Source organism: Bactrocera neohumeralis, chromosome 2 (assembly GCF_024586455.1).
Source record: "Bactrocera neohumeralis isolate Rockhampton chromosome 2, APGP_CSIRO_Bneo_wtdbg2-racon-allhic-juicebox.fasta_v2, whole genome shotgun sequence".
In the NCBI taxonomy this organism is placed as follows: Eukaryota; Metazoa; Arthropoda; class Insecta; order Diptera; family Tephritidae; genus Bactrocera; species Bactrocera neohumeralis.
Window position 1 is genome coordinate 2986623 of NC_065919.1, and position 23110 is coordinate 3009732.

The following is a 23110-nucleotide window of genomic DNA, read 5'->3' on the forward strand; positions in this document are numbered from 1 at the left end:
AGCAACTTTAAGTATCAATGTGCGGTGTCATAACGCGTTTTATGCCTGCTTTGGCCTACTTTCAGGCGTAAAGTGATGTCACAGGCATATAAACAACGCGGTTTGGTGGACGTTAAGTCCTTTATAAAGACAAATGTGTTTGTTTGTGTGCTGCTAATGGCTTATAAAACAATCTTACTTATGTAAATTTATTTTTTTTTGCGTTTCTTATCCAAATATCAATTCTTTGGCATGAGTAGGGAGGAGGTTGTACATTTGAAATGGGGAGAAGTGCGTTGATGTGGTATTGTTTGATTTTCTCTTAATGAGTCCATCTTGATGCTATATTATTCACTTTGTTGTCATTATAAGATCTGCTAAGCCAACAAAGTTTAATTGATTATTAAATATAAAAATCAACAAAATATTTTGAGTGAGGTTTATTTTTTCTTCATTAAAGTATATATTAACACATTATCTACATTTATTTTGATTAAAACACCATTAATATTTAAGTAAGTAATATAAAAGTATTAGAAAAAAATCATATTTTGTTTAAAACTTTTCTTAAATCATCGTCATATCATCGTCTCATGTTAGACAATTGTTATGCCAAAATTGTTGTTGTACAGATGTCTCCAGCACAAGGTTCTTGCTCGCAATTATTTTTTGCAGCTTGTGTCTGCAATGCGTTGACAGATGTCGAAAAAGTATTCAAAAGCAACATCGAAGCATAATCGTGCAGGTAATAGAGCAAATCGGTATCCTTTGCACTCTTTTCAATTGGTTTATCACATATTAATTCATCAGTGGCTGAAAACACATTAAAGAAAAATTGTATTAAAAAATATTTGGGTTTCTCTTTAAATAATGAAAAATGTAATTAAAAATGCTTTTAGGTAATTTTTGGTAACAATTTCAGATTCTAAATAGATTAGCTGAGAGCGCATTTTTAAATTTACTACAAAAGACTATAATAAAATCTGTTTTCTAAGGAATATTATTTTCCAAAATTTCGTAACAACATTTTCAAAATTCAATTATTTCTCACACCCACCTAAATTATCGTAACAGTGGTACTGCTCCAAGTCCTCCACGCAATGCTGCAGGCTGCTAAGCCGCATACTTTTCGGTGGCACTGTACCCAGTACAATCGGCACAATCAGCTTCTGCAAAATGCGCTTTTTATTGAAGAGCATTGCTTCAATATGATAACTTGTGTGTATGAGGCTCTTTGCATTGCCGTCCCTACAAATGTGTGCTGCTAATGGTATACTCAATTGGCCGGTTACCATGACGTATGATGAACTTATCTTCTGAGCATCGCTATTTAATACTTTGAGGTATTCTTTGCATTTCGCTTGTGGTTTCGTGGCACGAAATGTGGTATGCTGACACAGATTCACATATAACTTGTTGCATGCGGCAAATTTATGTTGACCGCAGAGTGTGTAGGCAATATTCTGACCCGGCACATAGCCAGTGCCTGTGGGTAGGGTGAAGCGCAGTGGCGCGTGAGCGTCTGACCTAGACGCATTGGTGGCAGTCAGCGTGTAGAGCTGTTGGTAGCAAAATGTGTTTAAGGAAATAGTTATTTACATTTCTTTCCGTTAGCGATTGCCATGTATTTTAAACCTACCTCACTCAATTCTACCGCCGCGCTCAAATCCAATCGGTTTTTTACTGTTATGCGCGCCTTGAAAACTTTATCGGACACTGATTTGCATTGCAACGTTAGACGCACGTAATAAACGCGCTGACCATACTTCATATCACAGCTGGCTGGCGCCTCGTAGGGCAAGTCGAAGCTGAAATGCTGCACACGCACTTCAGCCGCCTGCAAGCTTGTGCGTTTCGTAAGTGTATGTGACCCATATAAGCGCTCCTGTTTGTCGCTGTACAGCACTTTGTTGTCCTTTTCAGTGCTGTCATTGTGCAGCAGCAATGCTTCACTGCTTCGCTCCAGCCACTCCACGTGCTCAGCGCCAACCAAAGCGATTTGTATGCCTGTTAAAATGAGCGAAAACAAAAAAGCATAAAAATGAGCGTAAATAAAGCTGCTGTATTCAGAAATATGTCAGTTGTCTTGATGTTTTATCGCATTTTACTAATAAAATGCACAAATGTTTATCTGTACGATCTTAACTTGTTGCTTGTTATCGCTTCGTATTTATTTTTATAATTTTCTGTTTGTTTTACGATTTAACGGTTTGCGAATTTCGCCGGTGGCCTTTGAGAATAGCAAATTTTTGCAAAGTGCTACTTAATTGCTTTTAAAAGCAATTAACATTTATCTAATCAAATGGATAACAACCTCTATTTTTAAGTTTTTTTTACATGAGTATGAAATTTTGGAAGAATGCACTTCAGACTTTGAAAAAATTTCCTGGGGACTGTTCAAATATATGTGTGTATATTTAGAATAACATACTACTATGAGCAAAAAATAGTAAGAGTTTGTTCATAAAGACTTGTTCATAAAGCATAGAACGACATGGTTCTTGAAGAATAAATTAGGAATTTAAATTTATTCTTCAAGAAGCATGTCGTTCTTCTCAAAGTAATCCCCCTTGGCCCCAATACACTTGGGAACATGTTTTTTCCAATCCTAGAAACAGTTCTTAAATCTCGTTTAATATCTTCAATTGACTCAAAACGGTTTACGTGGACCGATTGTTTGCATTTGCTGAATAACCAGAAGTCACAAGGAGCTAAACCAGGCGAATATGATGGTTGCGGCACGATATTTGTTGAGAATTTGGCGGAAAACTCACAAAGGAGCAATGCAGTATGTGATGGTGAATTATAGTGGTGCAAAAACCATTAGTTTTCCACCCACAAGTCTGGCTTTTTTTGCGAATAGCTTCACCTAAACGATGCATAACACTCAAATAGTATTCCTCGCTAACAATTTGGACAGTCGGAAGGAATTTGAAGTGCATCATAACTCGATATAAACAAAAAATTTATACTTGACCTACTTTGGCTTGGTTTTTTGGCTTCGGCTCACTTTCGCCACGATATCCGGTCGATTGATTGTCTGTTTCCGGGTCGAAAGCATAGAACCAAGACTCATCGCCAGTAATAATACATTTCAGAACACATATAAATATATTTATATACATATATTTATATACATATATACCTTTAAAAACTAAATAAAAACCAGAATGAAAACATTCTCACTCAATGCAAGTCTAGTACTGGCACGAACCAGTGATAAGGAATGCTTGATAAAACATTGAGTTTATAAACAGGAATCTTTTTTAGATATTTTTCATAAGAGCTTTTGCGATGTGCCATTGGCTACGCACATTATTAGATATGCATATAAAGTGTTTAAGCGCACTCAAATATTAGCAGCTACACAATTAGCTGCCTTTAACCAAAAAAAAATCCAATCGCTATAATTCCAGTTAGTGTGTCGATGTTATTCAGTAACCATTTAGCAAACAAGTGCTTTCAATAATTTTATTAAAGGCTAATTGCTAATTAGTGTTAATGTCATATAAATCATATAAAATTATCTCTACTCTTAATCAACACCGAGCTGGAAGAATTGTGCTTTGTTGTATTTACATTACATTATTTGTTCATACCTTCATGCCATAAATGTGTTAATATCAGCAGCAATTAAAGTATTTGTTTCACCTAATTTTGCAAAAAAATATTCCATTCGATGGCTATGACTTATTTATATATTCTTGATAAAAGAATTTGTATACCAAATACTCAATAAAGTAATGCAGCTGAATTCATAATTTTTTAATTTTAATTAATTATTCTAGTTAATCTTTTGCTGTCTTCGATTCGGCATTTCTCTACTGGATTCTGCGCTCTTTTAAAAAAAAATTACTTATAAAATCAACCATAAAGTTCACGAGTTGATTTCGCAAAAGAGAGACGATACCCCATTAAAGTGATGCAGTTACTATCTTCAATGCTTCCAAGTTTTTTTTTGCAAGTTTTTGATCAAATTATCTATCATAAAAGGTTTAAATGATAAATGAAAATACAAGTTTATTTTTTTTTTTTGCGTATTTTAAAACTTAAGACTTAAAATCTGTTATATTAAATTATAGAAAACACAAACAAAAGGTTATTGCAATGTTTTCTACAATTTTACTATTAAAGAATCATAAAACTATTGCGCATGCGTTAGGGTTGCACCACATGTGCTGTCTGTTTGCTTGACCATCTGGTATAGTTTGTGCGATTTGCTGGAAAGTAACGATAGGCGAATCAAAGACAGCTTTTATTTAACGAAAACTGTGCTTCGTCTAATAGAAATTTCTTAGTTCGATTCACTCCTTTTTTGTTCACTATCTTCAACAAAATAGAGGGATAGTTGCCTCAGTGTAGCGTTTAAACAATTTTTCGTGATATAATCATGTATTTACAGAACTAATGAAACAATTTTCAAGTTTGAATACCAAGCTAATGAAAAATTGTCTTTTTTCTGTTAATTTTATAGACTATAATAAAATAAATCTTGAGATGTCTCTTTGATTGTTTTAAGCGTGCCGTGCCAAGACATTAGCTACATTACAACTGTGTATCGTATTGGAACAAGCAAAAAAGCAAAAGCAATGGTCATTCATCTAAATAAGAACGCCTAAAGAAAAAGGTAGTGAAATTTGAAAATACTGATCCCTTCCAACACTACAAGCATTTAAACAGAAAAATTTATTTTTTTCAATAATTTCGTAATAAACTGGCCGCAAAGAAAATTTAAGTCAATCGAATTTACCTACGTACTAGTTCAGGCAAAATCCAATTCTCAAGATAATCTCAAAATTTGAAGTCGATCGAATGTCAAAGTTGTTTGTCATGCCAATTAGGAAAAAATTAATTTTGAGAAAAATATTCTTTAGAGTTTCACATAGCATAACTACAGCTGTTCCGAAGTTGGGCTCATTATGTACGCTTAAAGAGATTTCAAAACAAGTAAGGAAGGGCTAAGTTCGGGTGTCACCGAACATTTTATACTCTCGCATGGTAAAGTGATAATCGAGATTTCATTATCCGTCATTTACATATTTTTCAAATACCGTATTTGTGTAAAGTTTTATTCCGCTATCATCATTGGTTCCTAATGTTTATACTCGTATTATACAAAGAAGGCATCAGATGGAATTCAAAATAGCTTTATATTGGAAGAAGGCGTGGTTGTGAACCGATTTCAGCCATATTTCGTACATGTCATCAGGGTGTTAAGAAAACATTATATACCGAATTTCATTGAAATCGGTCTAGTAGCTCCTGAGATATGCTTCTTGGTCCATAAGTGGGCGGCGCCACGCCCATTTTCAATTTTTAAAAAAAGCCTGGGGGCAGCTTCCTTCTGCCACTTCTTCCGTAAAATTTAGTGTTTCTGACGTTTTTTGTTAGTCGGTTAACGCACTTTTAGTGATTTTGAACATAACCTTTGTATGGGAGGTGGGCGTGGTTATTATCCGATTTCTTCCATTTTTGAACTGTATATGGAAATACCTGAAGAAAACGACTCTGTAGAGTTTGGTTGACATAGCTATAATAGTTTCCGAGATATGTACAAAAAACTTAGTAGGGGGCGGGGCCACGCCCACTTTTCCAAAAAAATTACTTCCAAATATGTCCCTCCCTAATGCAATCCTTTGTGCCAAATTTCACTTTAATATCTTTATTTATGGCTTAGTTATGACACTTTATAGGTTTTCGGTTTCCGCCATTTTGTGGGCGTGGCAGTTGGCCGATTTTGCCCATCTTCGAACTTAACCTTCTTATGGAGCCAAGGAATACGTGTACCAAGTTTCATCATGATATCTCAATTTTTACTCAAGTTACAGCTTGCACGGACGGACAAACGGACGGACAGACGGACATCCGGATTTCGACTCTACTCTGATTACTTTGGTATATATAACCCTATATCTGACTCTTTTAGTTTTAGGACTTACAAACAACCGTTATGTGAACAAAACTATAATACTCTCGTTAGCAACATTGTTGCGAGAGTATAAAAATTTGCTCGCTATAAATCAACCTGAAACTTATTTCTATGACTAAGAGAGAAAACAAAAGAAAAAACGAATTTATTGAAAATTCTACTGTGGCCATACCCACTAACCACTTTCTATACTGTCACTGTCACTACCCTCCATGCTTTGCCGAACTGAAAGCCACTATTGTTGAATAATAGTTTGAGTTTTTGAGGCGTAAAATGAAAAATCGCATTTTTTTCATATTTTTACATTTTAAAATAAATTACAAAAATATTAAGTCTATGCCTGAAATGGTTTTTGAGTTACAGCTTTCTAACTTGTTCCGCTCAGTTTATAAGCTCCATCAGCTTATTTGTTTTATGGCAGGCCAAAAACGATCAAAATTTTAGCCAAAAATTCTACTTTAATAAAACGCCGCAATTTTGTAAATTAAAGAATAATTTTTTTAGGTTTTATCTACGAAGAAGATCGACACCAGTTGCGCTTTAAGCAAGGTTGAAGCTTGCGTGTAACTCGAAATATAGTCAGTTTTTTTCTAAAATTTTGCAGTGTATTTTTGTCTATGTGTAAGTAAATGCTTAAAGTTGAAAACAATGTAAATTACTTTTGTGTTTTTGTTTTTGTTTTTTTGTAAATTCCCAAAAATTGTCTTCTTGATGCTGCCACATCATGTGTTCCCATTAAGGAAGTACTAAAGCAAATGTGATAGAATCATGACATGCATTAAAACAGTGGTGACGAAAAGTAATGTCTCTAAAGAAATTCTATCCTTTGGAGTTTCTTCACTGACATTGTATATGCGCCAATCTTAATCCTCTGAATAGTGATTTTTGCCGGATTTAATTATTTGGCGCTTAACTTATTACATACGTTGAACAAACACTTCTTTGAAAATTTCGAGTAAAGCTTTTAGTGAGAAACTTATACTATATAGGGTTTTCACAAAATTACGATTTTACGATGCTTTACGACGGGTTGTGAGCACCCCAATAGTAATTATGGTAATTTGTTTTTTTTTTTTGCGAAACATGTTTTTGTATGTTCTTTGAAGCAAAATACTGGACACGTATTTTTTCTTTCGACTCTTTTTGAAAAAAAAAATTGAGTTATCAGTGATAAAATTTTATCGATGTTTTCTTAGCTTTCCAATGGAATATACCGTGAATTTATTCCACTTTTTTTTACAAATAAATAGTTTTCTTTTTCAATTTGAAACTTGTGTTCCATTATATTGTTGTTTCACAATTTTCAATATGCAAAAATGGTTTTTAGCTACATGAGCATATACACAGATATCTTTTTCAAATATTGTACTGTAATCTGGACCACTAAGAAATACTATTTGGCCAACCAAATGAGTTATATCTATCTACCATCTACTTTTACCAGGCAACGGAAAATGCTCACCTTCGATAGCCAGCAATTTTGTGCTGCTCAATACAATAAGCCCGCTTATTTGCTCACCACTGTAGTAAACCGGCGAAGTGCGCGAAAATTTGAATTGGCAAGTCGTTGGCATACTTGCGTGTAGGTTGTTACGTTTTTTTTTAATTTCACCCACTCGTTATAGGTATCAATAATTATTTAAATTTTTATTAACCGAACGAATTTTTTTACCATTAGAATGTGTTGTTGCTTTCTACGAAAATACGTTTATGACAATTATTTATTGTATTGTATATGTTATTTATTGGCTTTCAGCGTGATTTTATTGTTATTATTGTTGTTGTTTTCAATTTTTAAGCACTTTCAATCACGTCAAAGCAATTGGAATCAGCCACGTTGTAATTCACTTAATACGGTGAACGAATGTGCTGCGATGTGATGAGCCGCCGTCTACGCCGCAGAATTTTACAAATCGTGCAATCGAACAAATTTTAATATTTATTTATACATAATTTGAAATGAATGTGTTCGCTTTGAATGAAAAAATCTGCAACCAGTTATTACTCCGTTGTTGGATTATTCCAACAGGCACTGCACGGCACTTGGGCGCAACTGAGGCGTTGGTTGATAGCGCACAGCGCTGGTGATGCCGGTTTGGCCCTCAGCAGCGCGGCGCTGCGGCCGACCGAGTGTGCGTCGCAGCTAATCAAAACTTGCACTCGCAACTCAACATGTTTGTTATTATTTGCGCTTGTACATGAGTATACACACACACACACACACACATATTTATGTTTATGTCACGCGAGTCAGTTGCCATTAGACGCTTCCACAATTCGCGCTACTGATATCAAACGGGCGACTATTTTGTATGGAAGTTTTGCGATTTTCGGTGAATTTGATGTTATGATTATCGCCGTTGCTGCTAGACGAGCACTACTTCGGGTTTTGATCCGCGCTTGGCGGTTGTTGGTGGAGCGTGCGGCGCCTGCAGGTGGCGGCCAACGGCTTGGCATGACCGCTAGAAACTGCTGCAGGAAATATGCAATTGAGTCAACTCGAGTACATAGGAAGAAAAACAGCTGTGCAACTAATTGTTTACTGTTTTTATAGATATATAAGTATGTACATATATGTATGTATGTATAGCTGTGCTGCTATTTGCTTATGGCGCTGTGTACAAATAAATCGTTTGGTATCCATTTATTATGACATTATCTTTCGGAAGCAAAGAGCTTTGAAAATAAGTTAACGATATGTAAACATACACTCATGCATACATATATGTTGATTTACATACATACATACATACATATGCATATATGCATATGGTTTGAATTGAACTACGTAGAAACGTGTTTTTAACATATTGTGAAGACTGCTTGGCAAATTCTAACCAAAATACAATTTTATACAACAACAAATACACTGAAATTATAAACAATATTTATAAATGGTAAGCGGCAGCAAAGTCTGGATGTATACAAATGTTAGTTAGATATATGTACATATGTATATTAGATTAGATTAGTATGTATTCGCTACATGTGATTCCTACCTGTTGAACTTTTGTTGAGCATAGAAATGGAATCCCCACAACATCTACTTATGTCACATCTGACAGTATGGCTCAACAACAACTTTTTCTTATTAGAAATAAATTTTGAGCTATCACATTGTCTTGTAATACTTAGGCATCCGCTTTTGGAAAAAAGTTTTTTCGAAAATGTTGCTGGGTGAGTGGATCACGCTTTGTGTTCTCTATGCATTCATATACATATGTACATATATATTTATTGGCTGTAAATAACAAATACCAAATTGCTAACTAATGAACAGTCTAGTTCCATTAATTTGCTTTAAGCCTTCCTTCATATCCGACCCTTTTCGAGCTTATGAATATATCCACACTTACAGTCATGTATTTAACTTATTTAGCTCTTCCTGTTCATGGAACCATTTATCAGTTACGCTTCGTATCTTTGTGATAATCCCGCCAGCTAAAATTTATTTCTTTAGCACTTAACTTTCGTTTTTGCTTAGATCGCTATGGGTTCTAACGACTTTCGCTTTAATATATTGGGTAGTCGAAAAAGACTTTTCGTATATAGTGTTAGAAAGGTGAGATTTTAAACATTACTTAACCAAAAAAGAGTTAAATTCGGGGAAGTTGGAAAAAAGTTACAGTTGTTCTAAAATGGGTGGAAATAATGAAGAAATTCGCTATATTTCGAAATTTTTTATAAAAAAGCGAAGAATGCCACACAAGCCACTAATGAAATTTGTAAAACTTACGGAGACGATGTTGTATCAGCTCGTGTAGCACAACAATGGTTCGCTCGCTTCTGTTCTAGAAATTTCGATGTGAAAGATGCGCCTCGCTCTGGTCGACCTATCGTTGAAAAAGTCCATGAAATTATGGAAAATATTGACCACGACCCTCACATAAGCAGCCATAACATCGCTATGGAACTTAACACTCATCATCAAACGGTTTTGAACCATTTTCAGAAGGCTGGCTATAAAAAAAAGCTCGATGTTTGGGTATCACATAAATTGTCTGTGAATAATTTAATGAACCGAATTAACATCGAAGATCATGGTCCAAGCGTGTTGAAGCTCAACAAATGGTCACAAGCCAGGATTGACGCCTCGAATGGTTAAGCTGAGTGTTTGGTGGGATTAGAAAGGAATCATTTACTATGAGCTGCTTCAATCTGGTTGAACGATTGGTGCTACATTTTACTGTCAACAACTGATGAGATTGAAGCAAACAATCGAGAAAAAAACGGTCAGAAGTGATCAACAGAAAAGGCTCCGTCTTCCATCAGGACAACGCAAGCCTATACAAATCTTTGACGACTCAGCCAAAACAGGGAGATCTTGACTGGAAAGTTCTGATACATCTACCATAAGGCCCTGTCCTTGCACCATCTGACCACTATTTGTTTCGGTCTATGCAGAACTCCCTTAATGGAGTCAAGTTGGCTTCAAGAGAAGCCTGTGAAAATTACTTGTTGCAGTTTTTCGCCGAGAAACCAGAAAAGTTTTACACTGATGGAAATATGTCTCCAGCGGAAAAATGGCAAAAGGTGGTCGACCAAAATGGTGCATATTTGGTTCATTAAAGCTCATTATAAATATAAAAAAATAAGTGGAAATTTGATCAGAAATACGAAAGGACTTTTTCGACTACCCAATATATAGTATATATTTTTAATTTAAAAAGTTTACTAGAATGATTTTTTCTTAAATAAAAATAACAGTAATTCAAAACTAATTAATTTTTAAGTTGTATTAAGTGCCGATTTCAAATCCTTGCAACTCCAGCTCCGAAATAAACACTTTCTTTATTCATTATCATAAATTTCAAATTTTATTTGAGGAAAAAAGTGTGAAAACGCACATTTAAAGGCTTAATAAATAACATATTTGGTACTTACTTTATAAATAATTAGGGAGATTTTTCGGAAAGTGTTTGTTGTATGCTTCAAACGTTATTCATATTATTTATAGGCATGTATCTGTTACCTAAGCAATAAGTATGTATTTATATTTAAATATATTTTTTAGGAGTTGCTTAATTTTAAAAACTTATTCGATATATTGATTTGTAAATTTGAAAATAATATTTAGCCTAAAAGTATAATATACATATTAATAAAGATAAATATTTTTGCTAAATTTTCTTATATTTGGTGTTGGATTGCTTTAGAGACAATTTGAGATGATTGACAAAACATGATGACGAGTCCAATGTGTTATATTTTAAGCATTTATAAAAGAATTTTTCACAATTTGTTTGCAATATTTTTGAAGTTTGCTTACATATGTATTTTACAACTCTCAAATATTTACTTAATGATAATTGAATGTAAATTTTATTTTCACAAAATAAAAATCATTTACAATTGTAAGAATTTGTTAACTTTTTATAGAAAATTATTTTGAGTTTTTATCAACCAATTTTACTGCAGCCAGTTGCTTTTATGTTGGCCGATAATGGGTGAAACATTTATATATATGTATTGATAAAATGATAGCAGTGCTGAGATGAGTTTACTTTTAAATAATTAATTATGCCTTACGCTATCTAAACCGCAATATATCTATTTGCTCGGATAACGAGGAATCCGCCTAGAACGTTGCTAATAAAAATTTAATCATATTCACATCGAGTATTTATGGGCTACACATCGAAGACGCTTATGTGGTTTATAAGGTTTACTGTGCGCTATTAGTTCTGCTGTTAATTAATTCACGTAATTGATTTCAAGTTTCACGTTTTTCATACAAAATACATACTTATATGTGCTTACACAATATTTTATGAATAATTTATTTTTCTAATGCATATTTTGATTTTAAACGTTACACAGTTATATTTCAGTGACTCAATGCAAAGTCCTGGAATCGAGTTATGTTCACGATTGATCGAAATTATAGAGGAATGGAACACAAACATTTTCTGTTTATTTGTGAATAACTAAGCGCCTTTCATACAAGGTAGAGCTACTTTTGCCTTAACAGGTATAAAGATGTGTGAGTGTCGCACAAAGTACGCTGAATTTGGAGGCGAAAAAAGTAAAAAACGTAACTAAATCGTTTAAGAGCAAGATCAAAAACTTAATCCAAACAAGTATCACCTCACAGTTGTGATAGAAATTCGTCCCTACAGACACACTTGAATTGAACTGAAAACAACTAAACTTAAAAAAAAATTATAACTGTTATGAGTTGAAGTTGTATTGTAAAAATTTCAATGATTTGGGCCATTAGTTGGAAGATTCTTCACAAAGAGAAGATTTTCTACACACGGACCAGTTCTGGAATGTAAACATGTTTCAGTTTTGCCCTAAGTTTCTTCAAAGTTTAATTTCAACTGCTTCGCTGTTTCGAAACTAAAAACAGTTATAACCATTTATTCGCATTAAGATAAATTCAAGAGTTCGCAAAAAATGATTTATTCGCTCGATAGTCATATTCATATCTATAGCCAACGACTTGTTGTGTTGGTAGACGGCTAAAAGTCTGCTACTTAAGGAGTTAAAGTGCCCTCAAACTAGTATCGCTGCTTAGAAAGTATTTGTATATTTGTTAATCGTTATTTGTTTTAATATTTTTCAGTTATCTAAATAGCTATTTATTTAACTATATTAAACTATTTTATGAGTACTAAAGCTTTTACAGTGTGAGTGTGTGCGTGTTAGTACGATTACATGTTTCTGCTGGCACAGAGTTGATATTATATCTTAATTGTTTAAGTACAAGTGAAGTGTGTAAGCATTATTACTATTAAAACATATACATATGTATATATAAGAAATTATCTTATTACAGTTAGTACAAAATATGCATTTACGAATAAAATTTGTCAAATTCCACTTTGCCACTTTAAGAGACAAAATTTGGTATTGAAAAGGAGCATAATGAAACAAGATCGATTTTCATATGTATAAATACAAATATACAAATAAAATTGTGATAAAATTGTAAGTTCCCTGCAGTGAAGTATCGAACTATTCGTACAAGTCCATGGGGTCATCAAAATACTAGTTTATCATGAGCTAGTCTTGGTTGAAAAATGACTAGTCAGCAAACCACCAAATTTTAAAGGGAACTAGTAAATAATGTACTACTTTGCTACCAAAATTTCAGACCGAACATGAACCAGTCAGAAAACGGCTGAATATAACCATACTTGTCATAAATATCAAAGGAAAAAGGGCTAAAAATATTTTTTGGACTGAAAATCAACTACTCCAACAAATTATATTGTTTTCCAATTTCTTTTAATGACCAAATCTTCACATCGGTTTTAGAAGTTCGCGTCCACAATCGAGAACTTGTTTTATCTAAGTATTTCCAGCTGGTATAGGTACAACTGACCGAAAAAGAAAAAAAAGTATTTCAAGACCACCTGGTGTAATAAACACTGTTGACAAAAAATTATCCGCTGACTGGTGCAGTTTCGGCTCGTACTATTTATCAGATTTTAAGTTATCTATAATTAATTTCACTGCAGGCATGTTACACGATTTTAACTGCTTTAGTTAAGCTTATAAAGTTTATTATTATCTTATATATATTTAATAAGTATTTACATTATTTCTTCTCCTTACGAAATACATTGAAACTGGCGGCACTAAGCGGTTGATGTGGTGAGTCGGTCGAATCCGAAGACTGTAACTCGATACGCAGTTGCGAGGGCGACTCATCGTAAAGTGTTTCTATTTGAAGCGTTAGAGTAGTATAAGTAGAAGTTGTCGTTCGTATATACAGTGGACGCATGAGGGACAGAGACAGTGGGAATGTTAGCGAGGATTTTTTTGCAATTGGAAGCACAGTTGGAGTGTTGCGCATGGCGAGGTTGTTGATGAGCGATTATTTACGTGTTTGATGGATGATGCGGAGAAAGTAAAGGAAGACGAAAGACAGATTAGCATTTATTTATTTACGAATTTTTATACTTAGTTACTTTTAAATAAAAAATACATGTGCCAAAAATAGAAAACAAAACACATTGCTGGTGAGTTTAACCGAAATCTAAAATCATTTATATTCGAAAAGTTGTACTTGTGTCTCTTAAACTGCTAACATTAATATTAAGTATTTATTATTTAAGTAATTTCGAATTGTGAGACTTTAATTTTGCTAAATTTATTGAAATTATACAATAACCACGTAAATAAGTAATTAAAAAGTAGTGATTTTAATGCGATTTTAATTTATTGTCAAATAATATCTAACATAATAATGAAATTTTCCAAGCTTAAAAAAATAATATAATAAATTCATAAGCATGCAACTACATGCGTCAATGTGGCCACTTTATTATGAATTTCGGAAAATAGTCAATCAAATAAAATGCTGTTTTTCAATTCGGCATCTATTGTGAAGCAGCTTAAACTGAGCAAATATTCTTTCGAGCCTTTTATTCAGAAATTTTTAATCCAGTTTCAGTAATGTACATAAATAATAGCCAAATTCTCTGCATGTATACAAGTAAAGTTTTCTTTCAAGTTGTGTATGCAGAAAGCAAAAATTTCGGAGTTTGTTTAGTGTAACGCCCACAGAATGATGTTGTTTGTAGTACCTATAAATCTGTATCAAGTAATCTAGATGGAAAATTTATTAGGATGGAAACTTTGAAGGGGTAAGGCCGAATACTTCCGACTCCAGTGGTCATAACTGTCAAATACCCTCTAGGATGTACATATATATAGTTCTCTTGGAACTACGTATTTTCAGAAATGTTTGTTTAGTCGAGGTTTTGTTGTACAAAGATTACTAAATATGTATCTAACTTGTATTAAATGTATTAAGGCATAGCTTTGCTCTTTTATTAAATATTTTTTAATAAATATTAGTGTTATGATTATAAATAATAAGTGCGGAGTAAATTTTCTTGTGTTTTACAAAACAAAAAAATAATATTTTTTGATTTTTAATTTTTTGAACTGATACCATCTAAAGTCATATTTTCATTTATTTGCTATATATTATTATTAAGGGATGCTTTTCTAATATATTAGTTGATATAAGGATAGTTTTAATGCCAGTTAGTGAAACTTCAATTCTAATATATTTAGCTACTTCATACTGAAGTTCAAAATTAGTTTAAATATATTCTAGATTACTGTTAATTAGTTTGTATTTATATGCTTTTGTGTTAATAAAGATCCACCAAGAAATACGTACAAGTATATTAAATTTATATTATTGAAATATGCTTGAGATTATGACTATATTGATGATTGTATCTATTTACGTTATGATTGTTTGATTGCTTAATATTTTATGTTTTCAACTTTCGGCAGGCACACATACAAGCAGTCAGGCGTAACACAGGTGGCAGATATTGTATCATAAGCTTAGATTATTATTAAAAAAAAACAACAAGAAACGAAGTGCATTTTAAATTTTCTTGTTACTTAATGGCTACAAACACATACTTAAGGTGAAAAATTACATAAAATTATACATATATATTATTAGTTAAATATAATAATTAATTATTAATTTATTTTATTTTCACGTGCAATTAATTTTTTTAAGTATTCTTGAAATTAAGAAATTTAAAAAATTTTCGTAATACGTTTTTATTCAGAAAATACCTAGCTAAATATCTTAAAAAATCCAAAAGTTTATGCAGAAATTATTTAAATTTAGAGTTTAAATTAAATTAAGAGTTTCGCATTCCCACATTCTCAATACTTAAGTTCGAGCATTCGAATCACTACATACAAAAGAACATTAACAAATTAAATTCCAAGTAAATTTTATTCAAAATTATGGCCTGAACTGAAAATTAGTTTTTTTGCTTTGTACTCCAATCGTTCAATTCTAAATATCGGAGGTAGAATCATCACTACCGGGCGGTATGATTGGCGTCTCGTACTCATAGTAGACGGGATAGCGTGGCTTGAACGACTCGGTCGTTTCATTGGAAACAATACTACTTAAGCTGACATTTTGCAAATATTCGCTGTCATCACAGAATTTATCACTTAACGCCATGGCATCTTCATACGAAGGCGGCACTGAAAGAGAGCAAAATATAGGAATGTCATCCAATTAAAAGTGTTTCAGTTAAACGCACTCATGAGTTTGTAATCGGGCGGATTGTCACCATCGGTTATAACCAGTGTGGGTATATCGCTTCGGCCAACACTCGAGGCAGCTTCAGTATCGGTACTCTCCTGCGGTGCTTCACCAGCAGCCTCTTCACCACTCACAACTGCTGACTGCACCGCGCCCTCGTTTGCACTTGGCCCAAACAGTCTACGTTCGCTGTAATAGCCACGTCTAACGGCATACTGGGTTTCTAGTAAACTTGGCAAGCCAGCCGCTGCTGCCATGCTATCTATAATCGGTATGCTACCAATGGTTAACGGTATTTTTAGTTTCATCTTCCAATGGAAATCCGTTGGCTTAATTATAATCTTGATTAAATAGGTGATATTAATGGGACATACAACTTTCAACGACGACGGCGGTATGGAGGGTAAACTGAGATATCCACGATAAACTTTACGACTCCAACGCAAAACATTACCGAATTGTTTGCGTGCGATGAGATGTTTATCATAACGGTATTCATGCTGTGGATCATGCGATTCGTAGCTGACTACTTGCTTCAGTTTGACCTCACAGTCCGTGATATCAATGGACGATTCGTTGTTAATGTAAAGGACGAAATGAATTTTTTGGCCGGGTGCGTAGCCGCAATAGGGCGTGGAGAATTTCACAGTCAACGGTCCTGTGGGACAGCAAAAGCTCCAGAATCGTTTGCGATCGAGGATTTCGAGGGGGACCTATATTTCAAATATGTGGTTATTAGATCGATTTAATTTGTGTCGAGAGAAAAGACTCTTCATGTTGCTTTTTTAAGCCCACTCACCCTGTAAATCGTGTCCAAATTCAAATCTAACGGCTGTATTACCGTAAATGGCAACTTGAAGACTTTAGGATATCGGGCTGGCCGATCGATTGTGGTGATAATCTCATAATGTATCTGCCCATATTTGCCGTCGAATGAAGTGGGCAGATTATCTGGCAGTATTACGTGAAACGTATACGAATAATCGCCGGCCGACCAGTCCATACACGAACTGCTCGCACACGATCCGAGCACATACGAACGCGACGATAGATATGAGCGGTAAGCGCGACACATAGCGCGCTCGCTATCGCGCGGATAACCCTTCTTTATCCAGCGTATCTTCGCATAGCCGCTAACTGTGATGTGTATTGCTGGAATGCATTGCAAAATATAAGATTATTTACAAATTGGCTTTATGGCTTTAATATGTTGTAGTGTATATAGCGAAGATATTAATGGTCGGTTGTTGGGACTTTATATAAGAAATGTGTTAATTGTAAATAAATATAGCGGCCTTCAATTCATATGAGCCAGAATAACTCCTATCAGGCAAACCAATTATGACTCTGATAATATTTTTGCGATTTCAAAATTCATTTCCAAATTTCCAATTTGCTGCTTGAAATGAAGAGTTTTAATAACTTTTTGATATTCTTGGCAGAAAATATTGGGCACGTGCCAGCCTATTTAGGCAATCAACGTGCCAACTGACTCATACCAACAAAGTAGACAACCTGTCTGAGTAGCTTGCCTTACGGAATTCATTTGATACCAAGGCTTGACATAAAACTGGGCGTACTACATATGTATTTCAAAAACGTAGCAGCGAATTTCAAGAATAGTTTACAAATTGAATTTATCATGCACAGTAATTACATTAACGTTGTCCAGCAGAAGATCGTTGATATGTACATATGTATTTATATATAAGCTATCCAGTCTCTCTCTATGTATGTCCTTTATACAGGGTGCTCTGAAAGTTATTCTTTAATTTTATTATTAAGTTTTTGGCAAAACTTACTTTTAAGAGTGCGTTCAGGTTTGGTAAAGGAGGGCCAAACAACATTTTTATCACTGGCATCGAGTATCTTTGTAATAAGGCTGATATGAATGCCAGGCCACAGCGGACTCGCAGGCAATTGTAAAGTTGATGAATTAGCAAGAAAAGGCACGCTAGAACCGCTATCAGCAGATTGGAAGCGGATCGGTGCTCTCATATCATCTTGTGTGCTTGGACCGCCATCGATACATGTGCTGTTGCAAACTCCTTCTGACCCAAGATCGATCACAAGAGATCTAGTAATCTCTTTGCCCTCAGTAAGGCAAGCCTCTTCTTAGTTATGGAGATTTTAACAGGCGATTGCCCTATTGGCGTCCTTGCTGTAAGGGAATCTTACCAAATGCCATCTGCAGAAGCTGTATGAGAGAAAATGAGGTGGAAACAACTCAACACTCTTTCTTGACAAGCGAAAAGTTAAACGCCTGTTTTGTATTGGCCACTAAGCATTTTGCTAATTTATAAGTTCGAACACAGGAATTCTTCTTTTCTATGACTTCACAAATGACGACATAGCTATATGTCCAGATGCCTTCTCTTTAAATCAGCCATTATTAAATGATTTTCTTTAATCATAGTCCTCTTTATATAGAAAAATTAATTTTTTTTATTAAAAAGAAAAGATAAAAGTGTGGCAACCCTTCTCCTAAAATTAAACTGCTCAAACAGGTGGCAATGCTCATAAAATATTTTAGAGTGTGTTTTCTGAAATTTTCTGAATTAAAGTTTCCATTTTGTCTATTTTTAAATTATGCGAGTACGCCACGGCAAAATTTGTAATTTTTCATATTAGTTCAGACCTTCGGTGGGTTGCACGAATATGAAGCAGTTTATAAGAGGAAAAAAATGAGTTGCTTGAAATTGCGTATTATCGCCCTTTGTGTATGGATCGCCCTTTATATTCAAAGCTACATAATGCATATATATAACATAAATATATGTACATATATAATGGTGCTTTATTTCCATGGAATGTACCCATCCATTTCTACAAAACTACAATTTCTGCAAACAAATGAATTTTTAGCATGTACAAACAACGAACAAGTCGTTAGCTGTCACTAAAGTGTATGCCTGACATATATGTAAAGTATGTGCAATTGTATAGTGGTAAATGCCGCGACAATACTGTGTCGTCATCCTCAAACACTAAGTCTGAGGATATACTACGTTGAGGATGTCTGCAGATGCACAAGGCATTTGTAAATACATAAAAATTGCGGTTATTTGTGATAATATGCCAAGCCCCTGTATTTCCACCCACATATTTTTGCTTCTCATTTGCATGATGAAAATTTGTGTATGGACAGAAATTATTTCTCAATTTAATATGTGTATGATCTTATTTTGATAATAATTGATGAAATATATTCTACGAACTGCATGGAATTATACAAACAGGAATACTTGACGACAAGTAAATGAGTAAAATATTTCAATACTTTCCTTTCATTTAATTTTTCTTGAGATAAACAAAAAATCTTGCTAGAATAACACAATCAAAATAATTTTTTTGGAGATTGCATTATTGTCTTAGTTATTAACATAATCTAATAAAGATAAGATAAAAACTTCATTCAAGCACTTTATTCCGTTCGTTCAGTTTGTTTGGATTTTATATGCTATAGTGGTCCGATATCGGTGATTACGACAAGTGAGCGATATTTCAAAAACTGAGAGACGAATTCGTATATATACAGATGGTCAAATGAAAGGAGAGACAGACGGGTATGGCTAAATCGATTTAGCTCATCACGCTGATTCCTTATTTTATACCTTCTTTATATACCATATACTTTAAGGAGTGTATGACGTTTTCTTATGGGTGTTAAAAATATCGCGGCAAGCTTAATATATTCTGTTCAGGGTTTAAAAACACTTATATATATAAGCACATACTTCTAGGATATAGTGTTTAGTAGGTCTACTCTAACTGTCACTGCCGAATTGAGACAGACGGACTAAGAATATTATTTTCTTGTGCAATTCGTATATATCTATATATCGATATGTTCTATATTTTAAATCTTGCAGTATACCCATAAGAGCCATAGATGTGGCAGCGGGTCACTCATGACTTGTTCCGGGTTAGACTAAGTATATAGGAACGCCAAAAATATAGCTTGAACTATCAAACTTGTTAGACGAGGCCTTTTAATTAAGGTAATTCGCTATCTAACAGTTAAAAAATCATTATCTGGAAAATATTTTGAAGCTCAATCCATCAGTTAATGGTCTTGCGGCGAAATATCACTTTTCTTTCTGCGTTAAAAGTAGGTCACTTACATATCTGTTGAATATATCGCTGTAGCTTCGCTTAAGGGACACGTTGCGATCCGCATGCAGTGCTAATGGCACTAAATAATAGCTTAAGCCCCAGATGCACCCACCAGAGCTTCAATCATTTGATATATATGTATATACATAAACTAAATATAATATTGTCCTTACTTTCAAATGTAGTCGCTATTTCTCCATTTAATTACAGCCATAATTCTGCAAGCTCATATTCATATATGGGTGTGCGCCCCACTACAACAGCCGTACATATGTACAAACGAATGTAAATTAGGGCCAATGACCATTTACCAACTCCCACACATTCCGTATCACTAAAATTAGTGACGTAATTGCCTTGCGCTTTGCCAACAACAAAATACAAATGCAAGCAACAGAACGCATCCTCAGCTTGAGTTGGGTCAGGTCATTTATGTAGCGCCAAGCAATAGTTGTTGGCAGAAAGGCGAGCAATATGGCGCGACACAACACGAAAGGAATGCCAGAAGCGATTACATTGGCGACAGCGACAGCGTGCACATATACATATACTCATACATATAAATATATACATATACTCATACATATAAATATATACGTATGTATGTATATCAGTCTGTTACTTAGATGAATATGAAAAGCTATGAACATGAATTAATTTTGAATTGTCCCCTGAGTGTCTCTAACTGAGTTATAAAATATTTATACTAACGGCATTGACGTACATGTGTGCTCTGTGTAGCGGGTGCAGAAGTGCACCTGTGTGCAGAAATTCTTATCTGCAACTTTAATCTAATTTACAATATTAAAAACAGGAAAAAGCGCTTTAAATGCGGCGCGGCATGGCCGTTATGGTCGCACATTAACATTTATACATATGTATACATATGTACACATATGTATAGCAGTTGCTATATCACTAATTTACATATAAGGGTTACTGTTGCTTACCTTTAATGCGCTTTGTTGCGTCGACGCTGAGGTCAACAATGCCGGAAAGCTCCTGCCCAGCATAGTAAACACCTTGAGGATTATTATCAAATGATATAAGGCACTCAATGGGCATATAACTTTATTATTCACCAATTTAAGCAATTTGAACTTTTCACTACAGTATATATATGTGTTTGTGCGTGTGTTGTATGTCAAAATGAATTGTATTTGCGTGAGCTTATTTTTTCAAATACTTTAAGTACTTTGTTTGCTTTGTGTGTTGTTGCAAAATGTGTGTGAGTATGTCAAAACGCACTGCAATTCACTTTGTTGTTTAAATTTTCCACTGCTTCATTAAAATCTCACTTTTTTTAAGTGTGTGGTATTACTTCGTCGCGTGATTCAGTTGGAATTTTAGGTTACTCATACGCCTAGCGTGTCTCATTATACTCGTACATGTACAGTATACACAGATTTATGCATATCGCACACAGCAGAGATACATGCGCATAAATTATACTTAAATGTGAACTGCTTGCACTATAATCACGTATACATTTCCTTATACATATGTATTCCAATTTTTTATTAAATTTTTTAATGTGTATATCTAGCTAAAAATTCGACTGAAGTGTGTTTATATAATTTGCATTTTGCTTATCCGTTACTTTAGTGAAATTTGTTGCTAATTTTAGCATAACATCCATTTGATTCGCCTCAAGTGATACATATTTTCACGGTATATTTTTGCCTGTGCGCACACACATAGATATTTCACTAATTTTGCCTATTTTTTGTTGTCTGCCACACCGTCACTTTGAAATTGCTTTGCGTTAAAATACGTTCCGCACGCTCGTATGTCCAACAGCCGTTTATGAGTAGAAATGCTTATTTGATTTGACAGCCTGGCACATCGTCATCATTATCCTTGTACCGCATTTTGTTTTTTGCCTCTATTTTGCCTGCTCTCTTTACATTTGCTCTCGCACGCTCTTTCCTTTTCCGTTTCTTCTGTATACTGTTGTGTTTTGTTTACATCCAGTCTTGTTTACATCACTTTCGGTTAGGGTTGGTAAATTCCCAAACTTTGTATCACACAAAACAAAAAGAAAGAATTGGCAATGTACATATGTTATTTCAAAATAAAAGTAATTAGATTTAAAGAGAGAGTCGCTGTCAATCCATCATGCAAAAAATACATTTTTAACCTTTTATTTGAAATTTTTCTGAAGAGGTTGAACAAGTTACTTATTTTTAATAGAAATACTGTATATGAAAAACATCTAAGAACTTTTAAATGTTCAAAAAAAAATATATATTTTTTTTAAAGGGTGTTGCGTATATGTGTTATTGTAGTTTTATATCTTATTTCACAATATTTTTCGTTAATGACAGCTTCTAGCTTTTTCTGCGCCCATATTTTCTAATCTGATTTTTACTGTTGATAGTTTTCCATAAGAATTTTTTAACATTAGTCAAAAGAAGCGTTTAAAAGTTAAATTGGTTCGCAGCCTGACATTCTTAAAATATGTATATAAGATATATCTACATTCAACTGCTACACACGCTACTACTAAGTAATTCCACAAATTTTTACAAAACTATTTTTTTCTTTGAGTTCATTTTTGCAATCGAAGCCCATTTCCATTAATAAATGTTATGACATATTTACAATAGCGCAAGGAAATTAATACTGGCATCTACTACCAACATCAAGGTTCCATGAATTCGAAAAAGTCCTTCAACTAATTTACAAACAAAATTTTGAGCCAGCACATGAATGTAGGCTAATGTTATTAAACAGGCTTGCAAGCTGATAAACTCACGCTTCTGTTAAAACCTGACTATCTGTTGAGTTAACTCGAGATACTACGCACTAACTGTAAATCAAAAACTATTCACAATTTCCAAATAAACAGTTTTCATTTCACATAATAATCAGATTTATACTCTTAAAATACAAATATACTTATATGTAGTTTGCTTAGCAGTGTATGCTAAATGCATTAACATCGACATTTAACATGTCTCTGTTAGCTATCTGTTTATGTTAAGAATCTAATGTAAAGCAATTTACCTTTTAATTCGCACAGTGTATTCAACTGCCCG

At 33.9% G+C, this 23110-nt stretch overlaps 2 protein-coding genes across 2 annotated transcripts; both read right to left on the bottom strand.

Moving 5' to 3' along the window:
* Positions 1–404: 404 nt before the first annotated feature.
* Positions 405–8337, bottom strand: LOC126751697 (uncharacterized). Its single transcript, XM_050462160.1, has 4 exons — positions 7371–8337; positions 1619–1986; positions 1037–1538; positions 405–792 (listed from the first exon to the last, which is right to left on the bottom strand). The coding sequence occupies exons 1-4, from the start codon at positions 7480–7482 to the stop codon at positions 587–589; spliced, it is 1188 nt and encodes a 395-aa protein (XP_050318117.1). The 5' UTR covers positions 7483–8337; the 3' UTR covers positions 405–586.
* Positions 8338–11197: 2860 nt separating this feature from the next.
* Positions 11198–22893, bottom strand: LOC126751696 (arrestin domain-containing protein 17). The gene is made up of 6 exons (XM_050462159.1): positions 22828–22893; positions 21020–22086; positions 16753–17105; positions 15952–16666; positions 15725–15892; positions 11198–13579 (listed from the first exon to the last, which is right to left on the bottom strand). Exons 2-6 carry the CDS (start codon positions 21132–21134, stop codon positions 13455–13457), a joined length of 1476 nt encoding a protein of 491 aa, XP_050318116.1. The 5' UTR covers positions 21135–22086; positions 22828–22893; the 3' UTR covers positions 11198–13454.
* Between the last annotated feature and the right edge of the window lie 217 nt (positions 22894–23110).